This window comes from Schistocerca gregaria, chromosome 1 (assembly GCF_023897955.1).
Source record: "Schistocerca gregaria isolate iqSchGreg1 chromosome 1, iqSchGreg1.2, whole genome shotgun sequence".
NCBI classification, from domain to species: Eukaryota; Metazoa; Arthropoda; class Insecta; order Orthoptera; family Acrididae; genus Schistocerca; species Schistocerca gregaria.
Genome location: NC_064920.1, coordinates 588,912,389 through 588,935,473, shown reverse-complemented (window position 1 = coordinate 588,935,473; position 23,085 = coordinate 588,912,389). Strand labels below are relative to the sequence as shown.

At 38.2% G+C, this 23,085-nt stretch overlaps 1 protein-coding gene across 9 annotated transcripts in view; it reads left to right on the top strand.

Moving 5' to 3' along the window:
• LOC126357309 (histone deacetylase 6) overlaps positions 1-23,085 on the top strand; it is a 318,706-nt gene that overhangs the window by 5,725 nt on the left and 289,896 nt on the right. Inside the window, exon 2 of one of the 9 annotated variants that reach the window (XM_050007445.1) lies at positions 18,809-18,934. The exons of 6 other annotated variants lie outside the window; for them this stretch is intronic. In XM_050007445.1, the coding sequence (XP_049863402.1) occupies positions 18,851-18,934 (84 nt within the window). In that variant the 5' untranslated portion in view covers positions 18,809-18,850. Of the gene's footprint in view, positions 1-2,138; positions 2,231-18,808; positions 18,935-23,085 lie in introns of those variants that run through there. 2 more of the 9 variants (XM_050007448.1, XM_050007444.1) reach the window with 2 other exon arrangements.

Sequence of the window (23,085 nt, the reverse complement as noted above, 5' to 3'; positions counted from 1 at the left end):
TTGTGGGCTCCTTCACCAGAAAATCCAAACAGTTACATTTAGTAGCCAATGGGCAGATACTTCATAAGAAGATTATATTGAAACCACTTAAAATTACAGTTATTGGAACTGGCATAAAGTTTGTAATTGTCAGTAAAATTATAGCTAAAGGCATATCACACTATATGCTGCTAAGGACTGTGATAGGAAAGAGGCACTGAATGTGGCTTCAGGCTAAGCTTAGTCACCTCCAGCGACTGTTTCATCGTACTGCCCTTAGCGATGTATCATGTGCTATGCCATGTAGCTATAATTTTACTGACAGTTACCTACTTTATGTCAGTTCCAATGTCTGTAATTTTATATGGTTTAAATATTATCTTCTTATGAAGTATATTATACGACAAGAAAGTTTTGCTCTTAAATCTGTTCGCCTTTTACTACATGTAATTGTTTGGATTTTCTCATGGACACGCATTGTCAGTGTGAAAACCAGGTTAAAGTAGAAACTTATTGCACTATTTGGCTGTGTTTATACATATCATATTCCTGTACAGTTGCTGTCTCATAGCTGTGCTTAAATTTGTAGGAGTAAATGAGTAAATAAATATGAACAGCATGGAACTGACAGAAAGGGAGAGAGAAATCTCTTATGTCAAGGTCTCTTTACTATGCCGAGGTAATTTACCAGTCTTACTTTGGTTTTCAAGAGGACTTCATCATGGAAATGATTTCTTAGACATTTATCAATGACTTAATGTTATTTTAAAATTACAAACTTTGTTGTTTGGCTTAGTAAGAATCTGGAGTATACCACCATCTCCTGCATGTGATCAATGTTGTAACTATTTGTGAACTATCTTAAATTGGCGTTACAGAAGCATCTGATTCCACTCATCTGCTTTGACCCATGACATGATCAGTATGGCGGAAACGGTTACTTCCAGTGTGTATAGACTGACGACAATGATGTCACTACATATGCAAGTGAATAAACAAGAACAAAAATAAAAATGACACAGTAACATCTTACTCCAAAAATAAAATGAAAGTAATGGGGCAGCTGCGGTAAACTGAGGTGGTTTGGGCTGGGACAAGATACATATACAACAATAGAAAAACGCCACTCCATCCCAAAACAAATACTATCCAAAAAAATATTAAATTATAGTATTCCACTACACCAACAAAACCACAGGAATTGGACATTTCCCTTGACCTATATAGCTCAACTGCAGCTATCGATACCAAAAGACTTATATCTCTGAAAAGTGGAACGAAAACACCAACTACTCCAAAGCACACAGACCCCATATTCACTACATCAATTAATCAATTAAAACACAGCTGACTTATCATAAATATACAACACACAAAACATCACAATTACTATACAATAAAACCAGAACAATAATTACTTATGAATAAAAGCCTCCGGTAATACCATCTAGGTTGGCCATCGCATACACAGTTGTGTACAAATGCCGACAAATCCACATATACATGTCCCTGGCCTGAGCTGGCACAACTCCTGTCAACCTCATGTTGTTGTCACAAATGTGATACCTAATGTATTCAGCAATAAGACCGAACATCTGTGGAAACTATATGACAGACATCACATCACCACCTATCTCAGAAAGTAATGACACCCTCATGAACTTCATTGTCATATCCATAACTTAAAAAAAAAAAAAAAAGAAGACTTCCTTCCACACAACAAACACCAATTATTCAGACTTGGGGGAAAAAACTCCAAACACATCAACAAAAAAAGAACCTTAATCACTTACTGAAAGCACTTCCATGGTCCACGTTACCGCACCAGCTACCGAAACTCAAAACCAGGTCAGCACACTGACAACCAAAATTAAAATGAACCCAATTCCATATGTTAAACTCGGCATGCTCACATCCACCACCAGAGGACATCATCAAATACAACAACATGAAGTCTACAAACACAACCAGCTCAAAAACTCCGCACCGTAATGACATCCCACACACCACCACCATTACGTAAAAATGGGTCAAAGCCAACACGTGGAATTGGACGCTTCCTTTGATTCCTTAAATTTATTCACTGATTGTGCATGGTAAAGTTACTCTTAAATTGCCTAGTACTATTTCATTTACGTGTTGTTCCATTTTTCCTGTAGCAACCCACATTATCTACAGTTTGTCCACAACAAGTTGATTCACATGGTGGCTATAGAGAATGGCAGAATGCCCCAGCATTGCAACTGCAGAGGTGAGAGGAGTATTCAGAGGGAGGCAGTGTTGCTTGCTTGCTGCATTACTGGGGTCATTATCCTGAGCAATGTGCACAGTACAACTTTTAAATCTTTAGGAAGCTTAAGGTTGGCACTGCTCAGAGATAGATGAATATCTTTCAACTAGAGCCAATTTTGTCCACTTCTGGCAGCACTCATAAAATCATCAAGGTCATGGTGTCATTCCATGTCAAATCATCCAGGTCATGGTACCCATGTATGAAGTATAATGTTAAAACTTTGTGTACTTGTTTGATATATAACATCATGGATTTTGGCCAATTTATTATAATAGTATCTTAATAATATTCATAGTAATGAAATCAGATGTATTATGCTGCACAATTCTTATGAAAACTCTAAAACTAATTTAAATGAACACAGTTTCCATATAAGGTTTTCTAAAATTATGGAATGTGCATTGAACATTCATCACAAACTGAGGTTTAAAATAAAGTAAAAATTATTTTCAATGTTCAACCTTCTGGAATGCAACTTTTTTTTTTTAAACAAGCAGCACACATCTTACGGAAAAATGGAAGATGAGGTAAAGAAGAGGCTAAAATATTTTATTTAGGGAACTGGAAAGGGGACAAATAAGCAGAACCTCTGCAAAAGATGTATAACAACAGCCAGTTTAGTTTGTCTTTTAACAGGATAGGTTAAAAAATGTGGCTTCTTACTATCTAGATCCAAGTCCTTTGAACATATTATTCAGATATGTCTTTCACCAGAACCTAATCACTGCAGGCAAACACTCTCAGCTTACATATTAGTGCAATAATTACAACCAATTAGGCATAACATAAGTCAGCTGTGAGCCAGTTTTACAGTTTTGGGACTGCAACAGCTGTGTTCGGATGCAGGCTGAGTTGGCATCCCTTCGCTCTCAGCTTCAGGCAGTGTTGGCTTTGGTCACACAGCTTGAGGCTGTTGCCAATGGGCATCACTGTGGGGGTCTGGATGGGGGTTTCACGGGGACGGCCAGCCTTTCCCATGCATCCCCCGATCGGACTAAGACTGTGGCTGCCCGGGATACTGCCCACATTGAGGCTGATCCCTCACCTGTGGTAGAGTGGGAGGTCGTCTCGAGGTGTGGCAGGGGGCGAAAGACATTCCGGAGGGCTGAACAGAAGGCCTCTCCAGTTTGTCTGACGAACTGGTTTCAGGCTCTGTCTCCGGCTGATACTGATCTTTGACCAGACATGGCTGCTTGTCCTTTTCCAGAGGTTGCCCCTCAGTCTGCAAGATCCAGGCGGTCGCAGAGGGTGGGCTTACTGGTAGTTGGGAGCTCCAACGTCAGGCGCGTAATGGGGCCCCTTAAGGATATGGCAGTAAGAGAGGGGAAGAAAACCAATGTGCATATCGGGGGTAGTCATTCCAGATGTGGAAAGGGTCCTTCCGGATGCCATGAAGGGTAGAGGGTGCACCCATCTGCAGGTGGTTGCTCATGTCGGCACCAATGATGTGTGTCGCTATGGATTGGAGGAAATCCTCTCTGGCTTCCGGCGGATATCTGATTTGGTGAAGACTGCCAGTCTCGCTAGCGGGATGAAAGCAGAGCTCACCATCTGCAGCATCGTTGACAGGACTGACTGCGGACCTTTGGTACAGATCCGAGTGGAGGGTCTGAATCAGAGGCTGAGGCAGTTCTGCGACCGTGTGGGGTGCAGATTGCTCGACTTGCGCCATAGGATGGTGGGATTTCGGGTTCTGCTGGATAGGTCAGGAGTCCACTACACACAGCAGGCGGCTACACGGATAGCAGGGGTTGTGTGGTGTGGACTGGGCGGTTTTTTAGGTTAGGTGGCCTCGGGCAAGTACAAAAAGGACAACAGCCTCAAAGGGTGCGGGGCAAAGTCAGCACATGCGGGGACCAAGCAGCAGTTGGTATTGTAGTTGTAAACTGTCGAAGCTGCGTTGGTAAAGTACCGGAACTTCAAGCACTGATAGAAAGCACTGAAGCCGAAATTATTATAGGTACAGAAAGCTGGCTGAAGCCAGAGATAAATTCAGATGAAATTTTTACAAACGCACAGACGGTGTTAAGAAAGGATAGATTGCGTGCAACCGGTGGTGGTGTGTTTGTCACTGTTAGTAGTAATTTATCCTGTAGTGAAGTAGAAATGGATAGTTCCTGTGAAATATTATGGATGGAGGTTACACTTAACATCCGAGCTAGGTTAATAATTGCCTCCTTTTACCGATCTCCCGACTCAGCAGCATTAGTGGCAGAACAACTGAGAGAAAATTTTGAATACATTTCACACAAATTTTCTCAGCATATTATAGTCTTAGGTGCAGATTTCAATTTACCAGTTAAAGACTGAGGCACTCAGATGTTTAGGATGGGTGGTAGGGCCAGAGCATCGAGTGACGGATATACTGAGTGCTCTATCCAAAAATTACCTCGAGCAATTAAACAGAGAACCAACTTGTGGAAATAACATCTTGGACCTACTGATAACAAATAGACCCGAACTTTTCGACTCTGTAAGTGCAGAACAGGGAATCAGTGATAATAAGGCCGTTGCAGCATCCCCGAATATGGAAGTTAATAGGAATATAAAAAAAGGGAGGAAGGTTTATCTGTTTAGCAAAAGTAATAGAAGGCAGATTTCAGACTACCTAACAGATCAAAACGAAAATTTCTGTTCCGACACTGACAATGTTCAATGTTTATGGAAATAGTTCAAGCCAGTCGTAAAATGTGTTTTAGACAGGTACGTGCCGAGTAAAACTGTGAGGGACGGGGAAAACCCACCATGATTCAACAACAAAGTTAGGAAACTACTGTGAAAGCAAAGAGAGCTTCACTCCGAGTTTAAACACAGCCAAAACCTCTCAGACAAACACACGCTAAACAATGTCAAAGTTAGCGTAAGGAGGGCTAAGCGTGAAGCGTTCAGTGAATTCGAAAATAAAATTCTATGTACCAACTTGACAGAAAGTCTTAGGAAGTTCTGGTCTTATGGTAAATCAGTAAGTGGCTCAAAACAGCATATCCAGACACTCTGGGATGATAATGACATTGAAACAGAGGATGACACGCGTAAAGCTGAAATACTAAATACCTTTTTCCAAAGCTATTTCACAGAGGAAGATCACACTGCAGTTCCTTCTCTAAATCCTCGCACAAACGAAAAGATGGCTGACATTGAAATAAGTGTCCAAGGAATAGAAACGCAACTGGAATCACTCAACAGAGGAAAGTCCACTGGACCTGACTGGATACCAATTCGATTCTACACAGAGTACGTGAAAGAACTTGCCCCCCCCCCCCCCCCCCCCCCTTCTAACAGCCGTGTACCGCAAGTCTCTAGAGGAACGGAAGGTTCCAAATGATTGGAAAAGAGCACAGGTAGTCCCAGTCTTCAAGAAGGGTCGTCAAGCAGATGCACAAAACTATAGACCTGTATCTCTGACATCAGTCTGTTGTAAAACTTTAGAACATGTTTTTTGCTCGCATATCATGTCATTTCTGGAAACCCAGAATCTACTCTGTAGGAATCAACATGGATTCAGGAAACAGCGATCGTGTGAGACCCAACTTGCTTTATTTGTTCATGAGACCCAGAAAATATTAGATACAGGCTCCCAGGTAGATGCCATTTTCCTTGACTTCCGGAAGGCGTTTGATACAGTTCCGCATTGTCGCCTGATAAACAAAGTAAGAGCCTACGGAATATCAGACCAGCTGTGTGGCTGGATTGAAGAGTTTTTAGCAAAAAGAACATAGCTTGTTGTTTTCAATGGAGAGACGTCGACAGGCGTTAAAGTAACCTCTGGTGTGCCACAGGGGAGTGTTATGGGACCATTGCTTTTCACAATATATATAAATGACCTAGTAGATAGTGTCGGAAGTTCCATGCGGCGGACAGGCACTTGGTGCAGGGAGTGGCAACTGACCCTTAACATAGACAAATGAAATGTATTGCGAATACATAGAAAGGAGGATCCTTTATTGTATGATTATATGATAGCAGAGCAAACACCGGTAGCAGTTACTTCTGTAAAATATCTGGGAGTATACGTGCGGAACGATTTGAAGTGGAATGATCATATAAAATTAATTGTTCATAAGGTGGGTACCAGGTTGAGAGTCATTGTGAGAATCCTTAGAAAATGTAGTCTATCAACAAAGGAGGTGGCTTACAAAACACTCATTCGACCTATACTTGAGTATTGCTCATCAGTGTGGGATCCAGTATTGCTCATCAGTGTGGGATCCGTACCAGGTCGGGTTGACGGAGGAGATAGAGAAGATCCAAAGAAGAGCGGCGCATTTCGTCACAGGGTTATTTGGTAACCGTGATAGCGTTACGGAGATGTTTAACAAACTCAAGTGGCAGACTCTGCAAGAGAGGCGCTCTGCATCGCGGTGTAGCTTGCTCGCCAGGTTTTGAGAGGGTGTGTTTCTGGATGAGGTATCGAATATATTGCTTCCCCCTACTTATACCTCCCGAGAAGATCACGAATGTAAAATTAGTGAGATTTGAGTGCACACGGAGGCTTTCAGACAGTCGTTATTCCTGTGAACCATACGCGACTGGAACAAAAAAGGGAGGTAATGACAGTGGCACGTGAAGTGCCCTCCACCACACGCCGTTGGGTGGGTTGCGGAGTATAAATGTAGATGTAGAAAACCACTTAGCAACACTGTGATCCTTAATGTGTGTCATTGCTCATTCATTTTACTCTTAAATAAGGACCATTTTGCATCCACAAATTTAGAAGAGATTTTACTTGCAGTAAAAGTACGTGTTGTCATTGTGTTGATTTCTACCTGATATAAAATGTGGGATAATGTAATATTAAAAGTATCATTTTCAGACTAATGAAAGGATGATGATGGCCTATTTGGATGTATAAATCTAACTGTTGCATCACTTTCACATCATTCACTTTCAAAACAGTAACTAGATACCAGAAGGAATTGTACACACAAGCGACATAGCAATTAGTATGCACATGAACTTCAGGCATTAACGGCTCACTTTGACAGGTACAAAATATGACACTGAAACTGCTATCACAGCTTAAGTGTTTGGCTCCAGTCTGAGTTGCTGAAAGTGGTAAGAAGCATCTAGTTCCAGTAACAGTCCTTGCAAGTGAAAAATGTGCAGAGAGCAAGTACAAACTTTAGCTGGCTCCTGGTTTGAAATAAAGAAAACTGACACTTGTTTCAGGTTGTCTTTACAAAATTGAAAAATTGTGCAGCTTTAAGTATTTGTCCGTGAAACAGTCTTTGCAGACTTGCTTTTGTAACAAGCCCTTTCAAGTGCTACCAATCTTTTTGCAAAAAATGACCAAGTGCGTTTTAGTTCTGAAGTCATGTTAATGGTTGTATATATTTAAAAAAAGTATTGTAGTTTTTGTACTGTGCAGCATTACTGTCTGTGAAATATTCAGTATCACTTACAGGCAGTTCAAGTTCTTGTTCCAGGAACTGCAATAAAGTATTCTGAGTTTAATGAATCGTTGCTGCATTTTGAATGCAGAGACTTTGAAATTGAAAACTTTGGTCTTTCTTATAGTACACACAGCTGTCATTATTCCAGTCTTAATCTTGTGCTCTATCTTACACGCCGAAGCCGAAATTTTCATTGACATCCATCAACACTAAAACAAACCCTTTTTGAAGAATTTCTTTTCTCATTTTAAAGTAATTACTCTGAGATTTTGCAATGAAGGAACGAGGTGCAAGTTTCTTATGTACAAGCAATTCACAAATTTCTAACAGTTTACTTTCTTGAAGAACCAAATTCATCCTGTCTTTCATCAGGCTCAAAATCTTATGTCTGATTTTGCTGATGTTCCTGAAGTGGTGATGGAGGAGGATATTTGTCACAGGAACATTGCACACAGGTTCTGTAATTCATGTTGCAAGTTATTACTCCCATAGGATTACTTTTTTTTTTTAAAAAGGTGAATGGCATGTAACAGCAATGAGCAAATGTAGAAAAGCCTACTTTATTTTCAGGAAATTTCTTTTGTGTAGAGAGTACAGGTCAGTTAGCTAACTTAAAATCTGTTGTATCTGTTCATTTACATTTTTCCTGACTTCACTTTGTCTTTCTTTCGTGCCTTTATTCTAGAGTTTTCATCATCCAAATAGAAATTTTGTTTGTTGTTGTTGTTGTGGTCTTCAGTCCTTAGACTGGTTTGATGCAGCTCTCCATGCTAATCTATCCTATGCAACCTACATCCTTTTGAATCTGCTTAGTGTATTCATCTCTTGGTCTCCCTCTACTATTTTTACCCTCCACGCTGCCCTCCAGTACTAAATTGGTGATCCCTTGATGCCTCAGGACATGTCCCACCAACCAATCCCTTCTTCTAGTCAAGTTCTGCCACAAACTTCTCTTCTCCCCAACCCCATTGAATACCTCCTCATTAGTTACGTGATCTACCCACCTAATCTTCAGCATTCTTCTGTAGCACCACATTTCGAAAGCTTCTATTCTCTTCTTGTCCAAACTATTTATTGTCCATGTTTCACTTCCATTCATGGCTACACTCCATACAAATACTTTCAGAAATTACTTCCTGACACTTAAATCTATACTCGATGTTAACAAATTTATCTTCTTCAGAAACGCTTTCCTTGCCATTGCCAGTCTACATTTTATATCCTCTCTACTTCGACCATCATCAGTTATTTTGCTCCCCAAATAGCAAAACTCCTTTACTACTTTAAGTGTCTCATTTCCTAATCTAATTCCCTCAGCATCACCTGACGTAATTCGACTACATTCCATTATCCTCGTTTTGCTTATGTTGATGTTCATCTTGCATCCTCCTGTCGCGACACTATCCATTCCGTTCAACTGCTCTTCAAGTCCTTTGCTGTCTCTGACAGAATTACAATGTCATCGGCGAACCTCAAAGTTTTTATTTCTTCTCCCTGGATTTTAATACCTACTCCGAATTTTTCTTTTGTTTCCTTCACTGCTTGCTCAATATACAGATTGAATAACATCGGGGAGAGGCTACAACCCTGTCTCACTCCTTTCCCAACCACTGCTTCCCTTTCATGCCCCTCGACTCTTATGACTGCCATCTGTTTTCTGTACAAATTGTAAATAGCCTTTCACTCACTGAATTTTACCCCTGCCAGCTTTAGAATTTGAAAGAGAGTATTCCAGTCAACGTTGTAAAAAACTTTCTCTAAGTCTACAAATGCTAGAAATGTAGGTTTGCCTTTCCTTAATCTTTCTTCTAAGTAAGGTCAGTATTGCCTCACGCGTTCCAACATTTTTACAGAATCCAAACTGATCTTCCCTGAGGTCGGCTTCTACCAGTTTTTCCATTCGTCAGTAAATAATTTGTGTTAGTATTTTGCAGCTGTGACTTATTAAACTGATAGTTCATTAATTTTCACATCTGTCAACACGTGCTTTCTTTGGGATTTGAATTATTATATTCTTCTTGAAGTCTGAGGGTATTTCGCCTGTCTCGCACATCTTGCTCACCAGATGGTAGAGTTTTGTCATGACTAGCTTTCCCAAGGCCGTCAGTAGTTCTAATGGAATGTTGTCTACTCCCGGGGCCATGTTTTGACTCAGGTCTTTCAGTGCTCTGTCAAATTCTTCACGCAGTATCATATCTCCCATTTCATCATCATCTACATCCTCTTCCATTTCCATAATATTGTCCTGACGTACATCACCCTTGTATAGACCCTCTGTATACTCCTTCCACCTTTCTGCTTTCCCCTCTTTGCTTAGAACTGGGTTTCCATCTGAGCTTTTGATTTTCATACAAGTGGCTCTCTTTTCTCCAAAGGTCTCTTTAATTTTCCTGTAGGCTGTATCTATCTTACCCCTAGTGAGATAAGCCCCCTCATCCTTACATTTGTCTACTCTGTCAAAAACTGTTTTTTGTGGTAATCATTTCCCTTTTCTGTTCAGGCATAATAAAAATTACTTTTGTTTTCAAAAGAGTGCATGCCTGATGTACCAAATATTGAGACTTGAAATATTTCACATACTTTTTGTGGAGCCCAAGCCTCTGACATAAGACACAAATTTTAATTTTTTCTTGATTATTGGAGTGTTTCATTTTCTCTTTCATTTGTTCCATTAATTTATCAAAATGTATTACTTTCTGTTCACATGATAGTTATCATGCTCATATTTCTTTCTCAATTCAACACTGAATAAATGTGAAAGTTAGGCAGTCTCAAATTTGTTTTCTCTCGTTTCATTGGTATCCTTAAAGAAGTTCCTCAATTTCCTTTCTTATAAACTGTAATCGTCCTTCTGCAAGTTGGGCATAGCTTTTAAGCAGGAATAATAGAAAGTCCTTTCTCTCTTAGTTACTTTGCTTGCTGTAATGTCACTTCACACAAACCAGAAGACACCATTTTCTTGTAACGCCTGAAAGGAACAATGCATCGCTTTTTATGTAGTGAGAATCTTAATAAGTACATTCCTTTTTGTTTAGAACAGAAGTACACTTGATCTACTGGCAAAGATGCAGCACCACAGCACCATAATAGTAACTCCAGCTCTTCTTCAGTTAGCTCAGAAATAGTTGTCACAGGAGCATCACATCCCTCTGCAAAGTATCATCTCCGAGAACATTCTCTACTTGCGAAGTCCTCCATTATTTACCCTAGAAAAGATGGGGAATATCAATGGAAAACATCTAAAATTAGTAAAATTATGACAGTAATTTTTTCAGTCTGTTAATGAAAGCTTTGAAGAATTTAAAATTATTATAAAGACAGAGGATTGTTGCCACATCAAAGAGGATATTGTAAATTTAAAACAAGGGGAAAATCCCCTAACTTCATTACTGGACTGCTTTATTATTATTGTTGATGAGTGTCTACTGTTGGTAGATATTTTCTCCCAATAAAATATTTTTACATAAAACTCGTGATTTCTTGACTCATGATAAAATGATTTAAATAAACCATGCTAAACTGATAGAAACTACAAAAACTCAGGAATCGTTGTACTTCAGAACATACATTACAGAGGAACTTATGTGTGAAATTTTTAAGTAAAACGAAACTGTTAACAGTTAAATATTTTTTAAGTTGGCAGTTAATAACTTTATGTAAAGACCAGAATAGGTAATATCAGGATATGAATGAAATATTGAGTTAATTGTATATTGTCCATAAATGATTTACTGCAGTCGACATTTTTTTTTTTAATTGAGGCATTTTCAGTATTTCCTTTTATTTCTCCAGAACAGTTGTTTTTTCTATGGTGTCTATTTTGGTTCTTAATGACCTCGTAAAATTTTGAACAAAATCCAAAAGAGGGAAGTTGGAGAAAAGTAAATTAATTTGTAGGCTATGGTTTTGTCATCTGTATAAAAACAAGCAATGTAAGACAAAAGAAACCAATGTCACTTTCAAAACTACAGTATCCTCTTTCATTGACAGGGAAGCTTTCTAAAATATGGTTACAAAATCCCCTAATTTATTCTTATCATAGTATTGCAATCATTTAACCAAATGCAATACAATTTTGGAATCTGTCACAATGGTTCCTAAATTTTTACAACACAAAATTTGAAAGTTTTCTCTGAGGGTAAGGTTTCATTTTCTTAAATTTCTGGATGATTTGACGCGTAATGAACCCAGGGTATCATGGACAAACAGTAATTGGCCATTTGGTTTTGTGTACTATTATGTTAGGTTCATTAAACCACAAGAGGGCTGAATTGTTTGTCCTGAACTGACAAGTCTCTTGACACCTGATTATAATTTTTCAAATGCTGCTGCCTCTGATTTATTTGATTTGATCTTTTGATTTTATATGCTAGATATTGTAGTGGAAGAAAGAATTCAAGTATGAATACTTAAATACTCAGTTTCCAGAAAAAGCAAATAAGTACATTCTAAGATAAGTGGAGGTTACATTGTGATTAGGAAATCCGCATAACATTTGCAATGTGACTGTGTAACATACCACTACATGTAGGGTATTGCATTGAGGTTCAGTCACCAATGACATTGAGTGGATGAGTGGCTGAAAGCGTGAGATGGTAAAATCTAAATGGTGAGCTGCTTTGCTATGATGTTCCTACTATAGCTATTAAAATGACAGGAAGAGCTCTTAACATGTTTGTGGATAGGACACTTCTCTTGATGTAGGATCCTAGTTCTGTGAGAGGCTTACACCCATGGTGCTTGTGGTATATGACTTTCTGTACACCATGCTTTTGAAAGAGTGCACCTAGTGTAATAACAAGAAGACAGCCCATAATATGGCTTAGGGATACTCCTTTATTTTAGTGATAACACCAGTATTATCTTCACCTTAATAAATGCACACTGACCTTTTCTTTGAGCTGGACAACTTATATTTAGTTACAAATCTTGAATTTTCTGCCTGCACTGTGGAAGGGAGGTGGCACCTGGACTGTTTGTCCATGATAAGTTGTTGATTTGCGTAGTGGCTGTTAGGAATGGTAGGACATGTGCATCACCCTCATATTTGTACTGCTGAGGGGAGAGGAACTGTGATGGAAAGGTGGTGTTGGCTGCTTGGCACAGTGCTGGCATTGTCCTTACCAACATTTACAGTCATATTTCACATCTAGGGGAAATGTAATATTGGCAGCACTTGGAGATAAATGAATGTCTTTCAACTAGCGCCAATGTTTCCCGCTTCTGGCAGCATCAGTACAATTCTCAAGTTGTCGTGGACAAATAGTACTTCCTGCTTCACTACTTTCTCTGTGCTGGTTTGTGTGTGAGGTGCATATTGTATGATTCCATTCCCCTCTGTGTCCATGGAGAGAGAGAGAGAGAGAGAGAGAGAGAGAGAGAGAGAGAGAGAGAGAGTGAATCAATCCCATCTTGTGGATGAATCACTATTGACGGCATCACGTACTACTGCTGTTACCCAGCAGATAAATTAGGAATTTAACTCAGGACCTTGGTGCTCAATCTGGTGGTCATGAATTATAAAATATTGAATATATATTGTGGCAGTGAAGAGTGATATACACTGTAGCTTGTCAGTTGGCAAACCAGTGAATGTGCCACAAAACAAAGTCTTTAAAATGAGGGTTGCAGTGACTGATCTATAGCATAGCCCTTGGTCTTAACTTAAGTAGGAAGACTATAGTTCGAAACTTCCTTGCAGATTAAAACTGTGTGCCAGACTGAGACTTGCACTCGGGACCTTTGCCTTTCACGGGCAAGTGCTTTACCATCTGAGCTACCCAAACACGACTCACGACCTGTCCTCACAGCTTTTCTTCTGCCATTACCTTGTCTTTTACCCTCCAAAGTTCACAGAAACTCTCCTGCAGACCTTGCAGGACAAGGACTTCTGTAAGAAAGAATATTGCAGGGACATGGCTTAGCCACATCCTGGGGGATGTATACAGAACAAAATTTTCACTCTGCAACTGAATGTGCACTGATATGAAATTTCCTGACAGAATAAAACTGTGTGCCGGACTGCAGGAGATCTTCTGTGTAGTTTGGAAGGTAGGAGATGAGGTACTTGCAGAAGTAAAGCTGTGAGGATGGATCGTGAGTTGTGCTTGGTTAGCTCAGGTGTTAGAGCACTTGCCCACGAAAATCAAAGGTCCAGAGTTTGAGTCTCGGTCCTGCACACAGTTTTAATCTGCCACGAAGTTTCATATCAGTGCACACTCCGCTGCAGAGTGAAAATTTCATTCTGGAGGCTAGAGTTTGTGAGATGACAAAGGCAACAAATGTGTCATGTCATTGTATATACATTTTGTATTCATTGTGTGTCCCATGCTTAAATTGTCTTCTATGAAAACTCCTATTTTCCAACTGTGGTCCTGTATTATTAAAGTTTTAATGTGTCTGCAGGTGTTAATAACAGAAACGTTCCCATTCAAAAATCCTGTATTCCCAAGAGACCCTGTTAGTATGTTGGTCTTTGTTTTGGTAATTTTTTTATGTTGTTAGTGAAATTGTGAATTGGTCGTTTCTTGAACCTTGTCCCTATATTCATGACATTGTCAGTCAGTGTGGGCACTGTGGCATTATTTACTAACTCCAGAAGGTTGTTTGCAAACATGGTCATCAGATGGCTGTTGGAATAAGTGGACTGGAATCTCAGTTCAGAGGAGGTGAAGAGTAATAAGGTAGGAATGGATAAAAAAAAATTTATAGGCAAAACTGTTTCTTTGTACTGACTAAAGAAGAGTTATGAAAGATGTGTTCTCTCTGTCATTGCTAAATTGTCGTCGATTACTCCATTTCGTTTTAATATGCAAACCATTTGTGCCCCCTAGTTGATGGAGTTTTGAGATACTTGAAAACTATCAGCATGTTTACTCATTAGTGCTGGGCTACAGTGGCAGGTGAGTTGACTTTGCTGGCTTACAAAATGTGTTTGCTGGTGGTGGGAATAGAATAAATAGTTCTGTGTGAGTAAATGGACATTGGACTGGGAGCTGTTGCCTGGGCCTTGGCAATGGGTTTCGAAGGCAATTGCATGATGTGTGGGATTCTTTCCTCTTTTTTGAATGTCTACTGTTTAAGTGAACATGTTATTGAAACAATCAAGGTTACTGATTGAGTGTAAGGGCTTAGAGTATTTGATATGACTATGCCACAAAGAAAATGTAATGAAAAGTTGCTACAAAATTGTGTTAATGTACTGCCTGTACAATTTATTAGAGTTCTTTGAAGTGATGAATTAATTTACTTGATTCTAAAAGCTTGTGTTCAGTGAATTAATAGTATGGGAAGATAGGTCGTTTTTGTTTTGTAACTAACTTGAAGCAAAGTTCAGGAATTTTTACACACACACACACACACACACACACACACACACACTGAAAGATTGTTAATCGATCTCAGATCTTCCAGAGACCTACTGTATTATGAGAATAACAAAAGTTCAGTGGCTAGCTGTAGGATTTTGTCTGTAGAGTAGAAGAGCTGTGTCATCCAGTTTTAGGCATGTTTCTTAAATGTGACTTCAGTGAGGCCTTGTAGATATGATTTCACACAGAAAAAAAAAAAATTGGAGTAAGTGTGGGAAACAATAGTGTCATTATTTTACAGTTACTTGCATTGACATTGCGTTGCATGGCAACAAAGTTTACAAGAATAAAGGTACAGTAGGTACATGCATTGAACTGAGGAAATAGTCGCTCTAAATGGGGGAAGGGGGGCACAAGAGAATGGAAGATATTGCTGTTGTGGGTCAAAGCCTGCTTCATTATTTTCATCTAAATAAAAGCTTGTAGTGGTATGGGAGAAAGTGAAAATTCTGAAATAAAAGTGGGTTGACATCCCTGAAACAAATTTCGAACCACTGCTAATTTTGAGACATACATAACGGAATGTTCAAGAGATGAGCATTTAACTCTCATCTCGAGTTAAACTTGAAGCAAATAACAAGATGACTTGAAAGATGGTTATTGCAGAAAATATATGAGAATCTTCTGAGGAGGCAACAACCTGAAAGTAATTAGAGGAGAATGGTAACACAAAATATGATTATAAAAGAGGAGGAAGGGTCATAAATTTGTATGGTTAAACAGCAGAGGGCAAGAGCCAAATAAATGCTGGAACACCAGTTCCATTCCCCTCCTCAGTCTGAAAACATTAGGGTGGCAGCTGCAACTGCAGGAGGGCACAAACCTACATTTGAATGCTTGCACATCCATAATACACATTTCCTTGTGTTTGCCTGCCTTCACAGACGTTGCGGAACTGTGTGCTCGGTGCTGTGAAATTGACGAACAGCCAGCTTACTTGGTTTGAATGTAAAGACACTGTGTAGATGGCTCAATACTACACCACTACTGAAGCATCTGTACCAAAGACCTCAAGACAAAATAAGAGGCTTTCTTTGCTGTCCAAACTGATTCAGTTGGGTGGCAGTCTGAAGCTACAGGTCCAATCCGTTAAGAGAGCATCGTTTTGTGTTCTGAGAGTAAGGAAAAGTTGTGGCAAATTTTTTTTAAAATTCTGTTGATCATTCCACAGCAGACACAAATGTTTGGAAGTTCTTCAAAGGGAGTTCTCGTAAGAATGGAGCAAAAACTCGCCTTTGTCATATTAAATGGTGGGGTTCTTTTAATATCTTTATTTAACATAGGAAATCCAATGGCTAATTCTTTATTGCAAAGTAATATCTCATCTTGATAAAGACTCCACATTCATAATTCAGAAATAAATTGAGAAATTCCATAGAAGGGGCAGTTAGAATTTATTTTGCGCAACCAATAGGAATGTACCTATCTCTTCTCAATGTGTAACTTAAATGACACGTTGTCCTTCAGTAATGGTACATCACTGGAATGCATGTTAGGTTAGTTGCCGCCTCAGAGATCTATTTTGCTCTGTTTAACCTCATTTGATTGCAATACTTTTATATTTAGATTAATCGAGGGAGCAATGAAATTTGCTGTGCTAAAATCTGTGAAGGGTGATAACTACACGAATGTGAAATTCTGGATTGTACAATTGATATTTACCTTCCTTGTTTTGATAATCCTCACTAAGATGTAATCAGATGTGTTCTACTTGGTACTTAGTAGAACCAGAGACCTATAACCAATAATGTAATGTGTTTTTTATGCTTGGATTAGTATGACAAGAGTTTAATAATGGCTTGTTACATACTTTTTAAGACACTGTTTCCATTTACAGGGTGACAATTATTGAACATGTGAAATAAAATCATCATAACTTCTGAGCAGTTTGCATTAGGATGTTCAAACACGATTTGCTGTGGGGCACGATTGAAAGTAGTATGCGCTGTACGGTTTGGTTTAACATGAAGCCCACTTTCATTTGGGTGGGTTCGTCAGTAAGCAAAATTGATGCATTTGGGAAACTGAGAATCCACAGTTCGCAATTCAGAAGCCTCTTCATGATTAATGGGTCACATTGTGGTTTGCAATGTCCAGTCACAAAATAATTGGTGCAACATTCCTTGATGGCATGGTGACTACCAAATGGTATGTGAAGGTTTTGGAAGATGATGTTATCCCCCTTATCCAAAGTGACCCTGATTTCAACAAGATGTGGTTCATGCAAGACGGAGCCTGAACCCAATGAAGCACGAGTGTGTTTGATATTCTGGAGGAGCTCTTTGGGGACCACATTCTGGCTCTGGCATGGACTTAGATTGGCTTCCATGTTCTCCAGATCTGAACACATGTGACTCCTTTTTGTGGTGCTATATTAAAGACAAGGTTTACAGCAATAACCCCAAACCATTGCTGAGCTGAAAACAGCCATTCAGGAGGTCATCAACGGCATTGATATTCCGACACTTCAGCGAGTCCTGCAGAACTTCACTATTTGTCTGCGCCACATACCAATGGCCTTCCTGTTGTGGTAACACTGGTTTCTGTTAGATCACTGAAGTTAAGCGCTGTCAGGCTGGGCTAGCACTTGGATGGGTGACTATCCAGTCTGCCAAGTGCTGCTGGCAAGTGGGGTGCACTCAGCCCTTGTGAGGCAAACTGAGGAGCTACTTGATTGGGAAGTTGCGGCTCTGGTCTCGTAAACTGACATATGGCCAGGAGTGCGATGTGCAGATCACATGCCCCTTCGTATATGCATCCAGGGACACTTGTGGGCTGAGGATGACATGGCGACCAGTTGGTATCATTGGGCCTTCCAAGGTCTGTTCGGACGGAGTTTAGAGTTTAAGTCTGCTCCATGTCATTGCCAATGATGGCAGGCACATTGAACATGTCATAACCTAAATCTGAATATCTGTTTGACATTTACATTTTGAAAAAAAAAGTGTGTGCATGTCATAGTTTGTAAATAAGTTAAGTTTTTTCATATAGTTTAATAATTTTCACCTTGTATTTTTGTACTAGCTGATGTTGATCCACTGCTTGATCAGTGTTTTTCAGTTCCATCTGCACTTCTAGGGTTGTATGTTGTATGGGGATCAGACAGTGGGAACTGTTCACCAAATATTCTTTTTTTTTGTGTGCAAATATAAAAGCAACATTGGATTCTCACACATTATCGGTAATTAGTTGAAAACTGTAATTCTATACATTTTTACACACTTCGCACTTTGAGTTGTTCTCCTTCTGAAGCAAATTGCCTTTCTTCTTTTGTTTCATTTCTACATGCTGCCTCATTTCTTCGTTCTTTCACTCAAGTGTGTGCAAATATATTCTCCTTAAGTTTGGGTATTGAACAATGAAAATCAATAAGACTGAGACCAATAGAACATTGACTCATATGCATACCAGCTGCCAAAATGCCTGAAACCTATTCTCAGTAATTATATAAGGAAGTCTGAACGCCACAATTGTAACGCAACTCACTTTGTTCACTGCCTCAGTCAATTGTAACTGAGGAATATCAATATTATTGTCAGTTTCTATTTCTTGCGTCAACTTATTTCCTGTTTGACAAAAAATGTTATGAACAAATCAAAAGCAGAATGGTTACTATATGTGTTCTCTAACATTCATGTTGGGGAGCAAATAAGATTTAATTCTGACATAGCAGGAATGTGTTTGTTGCATGCTCAGTTTAAGAACAGTTATAAAACTGTTGCTCAGCACTCGCATTTCTTTTCTAGCTAAAACTCTTCTTATGTTGCTTTCAGATGGAATAGGTGTTGAAAGAAGTAACATCTAAAGAAACACAGATGCGTATAAAGCACAAAAACCAAAAGAGTCCGATTTCAGACAGCGCATCCCCCCCCCTTACGCACGCGCGACCTGTGTTGTCTGTGAGTGCAAATGTTAGACTGAATTTTTCATTTTTTTTTGTGTATTGCTGTTTAGCCATTTGAAGCAACTATCAGTACAGATTTGTTGAAAAACTGAAGATCTAGCAAGAAAGAAAAAATACCCTTTTGATCTTTTTTTGTGTTGAAAAGTATGATGTTGGGCATTATGTGAAAGAAAAAATTAAGGTGGTGATTCTGATAACCATTAGAAAAGATTTTTATTACAGATTTGTAACCATCTGTGTGCATAAATTCGGGCCTTTTAATAATTTGTCACAATCGATCCATTTATCTGGCCAGCGACACCAAATTAAATAAATTTCATTCATAAATAAAAGTTTATAAGGGTTACAAACCTATAAGCTGCCTAGTTTCTCGATGCTCTTTTGTGACAACTCACTTTTTAAAATGGCATCCTAACCATAGTCTTGAGCAAAAAATTCTGGAAAAGCTTTTTTAACCTTCCTGTACTGTGTATTTCTTTATGCCAGATTTTCAGTTCACAAACATCTGTGTATCGAGGGCAACAAGAGTTCTTTGTTTTAGGTGATTTAAAAATAAAAGGAGTCGTATTTTCTCAAATTCTGCCATAAAGCTCTTTTATCCTCTTCATTAATAAACTGACCTATCCATGTACTCTGCAGCAGACCTCTATAGCACGTCATTCTGAAAGTTTCTTTTCTCTCCTCTTTCATACAATTTGTTGTTCACATTTCGCTTTGATATAATGCTGCACTCCAGACAAAAACTTTTAGTATAGACTTTCAAACACTTAAAATTTGTATAAAATGTTAAAATATTTCTCTCCTCCAGAAACATTTTTCTTGCTATTGATGGTCTGCATATTACATCCTCTTTATGCCATACTGCAATAGAAAATTTATATCTGGGTAGTGACCTTCAAATACTGTAAATTTGAAGAAATTCGAAGAGGACACCTGTAATATCCCCTTGTCAATTAGACATTTCTTAAAAACATGCAGTGTCTTAAAAATCAGATTTTCAGTTGCATAACATTTCCTCTAATGTTATGAAGTCTGATCATAATTTGTCATGAAATGCGGTTAAAGTGGAAGATACCACAGAAGTGTAGGATAGTAGGAACAACTGGATGCAGAAAGTTTCCAAGAAAACATGTCATCAAGCCATCTACTAACCATCTCACTTTTCGATGAAACTTGATTTACTACTTCTCCCTAGAGAGATTAATAGCCCTACCAAATTTTACCATTTTATGTCTCTGTTTCTATTTTATGGCACTTAAAAGATGGGAAGTCTCGTTTTTTTTTTTTTTTTTTTTTTTTTTTTTTTTTTTTTTTTTTTTTTTTTTTTTTTTTTAACATTGTGATGCATGAAAAGGAGGACAGGTCTGATGCCAACAACTACCACCAAATCTTACTTCTGACAGCTTTGTTCAAAATTCTTGAAAAAGCAATGTATTCATAAGTAGCTTCACATATTTGTATAAATGAATAACTATCAAAATGTCAGTTTAGTTTTCAGAAAGTCTTTTCGATAGGAAATGCTATATGTGCTTTCACTGATCAAATATTAAATGCTCCGAATAACCCAACATCACTCACTGGGATTTTTTTGTGATCTCTCAAAGGCTTTTGAGTATGTGAATCATGAAATTCTTCTAGATAAGTTTAAGTATTGTGGTACGAGTGGAACAGTGCACAAATAGTTTAATTTGTATTTAACTGGAAAGAGTACAGAGACTGAAATAAACAGTTCACATAATGTGCAAAAATCAGCAGATTTCTTAAACTGGAGAGGTAGTGAGAATGGGGTCCTGCAAGGTATAATCTTGGTTCCCTTATTGTTCTTAATGTATTTTAATGACTTGGCACTCTGTATTCATGAAGATGTGATGCTACAGTAATTCTTGTTTGTTGGTGGTACAAGTATAGGAATCACACCCAGTAAAAAAGAATTAGCTGATGAAATTGTTAATAATGTCTTTGAGAAAATTATTAAGTTGTTCTTTGCAAGTGAGCTCTCACTGCATTTTGTTAAATCAATTTTTAGTTCTGAATTAGTAAATCTTGAATTATGGCATGCAAAGAAACTATTTGTTAAACTGACATGTTCCAGATCATTACACAGTGCTGTATTCAGGATCTATGGAACAAGTATTAATCTAATCAAATCAAATGCTCTTATTTATTTATCATCCATAAAGTGTAAAATTTGAACATTATGAACTTTATTCTAAGGATTATATAAGTAATGTCCCATACCTTTAACATTGGATGATGAGTTTGTACTTAGACTTTGGGTAATGTTAGTTAACCTAGACATCATGCAACATGTTGTTGTAAATAAGCTTGTTTGTACATTACATCTTATAAAAAGAGAAAAATTTTCAAAATATATAGTTCACAGGCTCAGTTAGGCGTAATTCTTCCAGTATTTTTTTCTGGCCGCAGTGATCACAGAGATTTGCTGTTTTACTGGATTCCTGATATTCACGGTAACTCGTGAAATGGTCGTACAGGAAAATTCCAACTTCATCACTACCTCAGAGATGCTGTGTCCGATTGCTTGTGCGCTGACTGTAACACCACAGTCAAACTCTCTTAAATCTTGATAACCTGCCATTGTAGCAGCAGTAACCGATCTAACAACGGCGCCAGGCACTTGTTGTCTTATATAGGCATTGCCGACTGCAGCACCGTATTCTGTCTGTTTACATATCTCTGTATTTGAATATGCATGCACATACTAATTTCTTTGTCACTTTGGTGTACATGCAGTATATATTTTGCAGATGGAAAAATATAATAATTTATTGCACCTTTAATTTCAAGTATTTATGGACATAATAAAATTAGCTCACATATGACATACATAAGATTTTTTAAAAAAGTTTTTATTTACCTTATGTCATTTGTGCTAAAGAATTGTTAAAACACCTCTAGAACATTTTTGGAAAAAGTTTTTGGTATAAAGAGTGGCATATAATGGAATTCTGTATGAAAATTTGTCTTAAGTATTGTTGCAAAAATGTTTTTAAAATTGTGATGATCTGGACACTGGCCATATTCTCTTACATGATGGTATGTTTGACATTAGTCATCTAGTATAAATATCAACAATGCAAGAAAGAGATAGATTGCTACTTACTTTAAAGATGTCACGTTAAGTTACAGACAGGCACAATTAAGACACTTAAACTTTTGGCCACAGCCTTTGTCAGAGAAGGAAACACACACATTGATTCACACAAGCAAGCACACTTCATGCACACATGACTGCCATCTCCGACAGCTCAGACTGGCATTCTGTTCTGAGTTGCTGGAGGTGGCGGTCATGTATAGGTGAGGTGTGTTTGTTTGTGTGAATGAATGTGTGCGTGTTTCTTTTTCTGATGATGAAGGCTATGGCCAAAAGGTTATTTGTAGGTGTCTTTGAATTGTCCCTGCTTGCAACTTAATGTGTCATCTTTATGGTAAGTAGATATCTGTCTGTCCCATACACTGTTGGTATCCAACTTCACGTGAATGTATTTGTAAGAATGAGCTGGTAATGCTAGATCATATGCTTAGTTTAATTGCAATTGCAATCCCATGTTGTGTAATAATTGTACATTGGTTTTATTAAGCATTGGAAGAGTGATCACCAAGATATCAGGTGATCAGATGGCACATAGGTGTCAAGTGACAAGATTTCACCTAGACCTTGAGCACCCTGTTGGTGTCGTCAATAAGCTCATGTAAACATAATAATGGATAGTAAAAGCACAAACAATAACTCTGCTGTTGGTATATGTACTTTGAATTTTTTCTTGATGAAATACGCAGTTGTATTGAGCTATTCCTGGATGTATTAAAACAACCTACATAAGACATGATTAGACGTGTATAGAGAGCTTTTAAGTGGTTGTAGGTTGTCATCTTGTTTGTGAATTTATATAAAGAAAAAATTGATAAAGAAATTTTAAGAATTTGTATAATTCTTTTAAAAAATAGTTGAAAATGATATAAAAAGTTTTGTGTAAGTTATGTTTTATGAATGAGACTTGATTTTACTGGCAGATTTTTGAAACGGGAGAATAGTGACTTGGCTTATACATTATGGTAATAACATAGGCATATGTAATTATATGTAATAGTAGATCTATGCCTTAATGTTATATGTGAGATGAT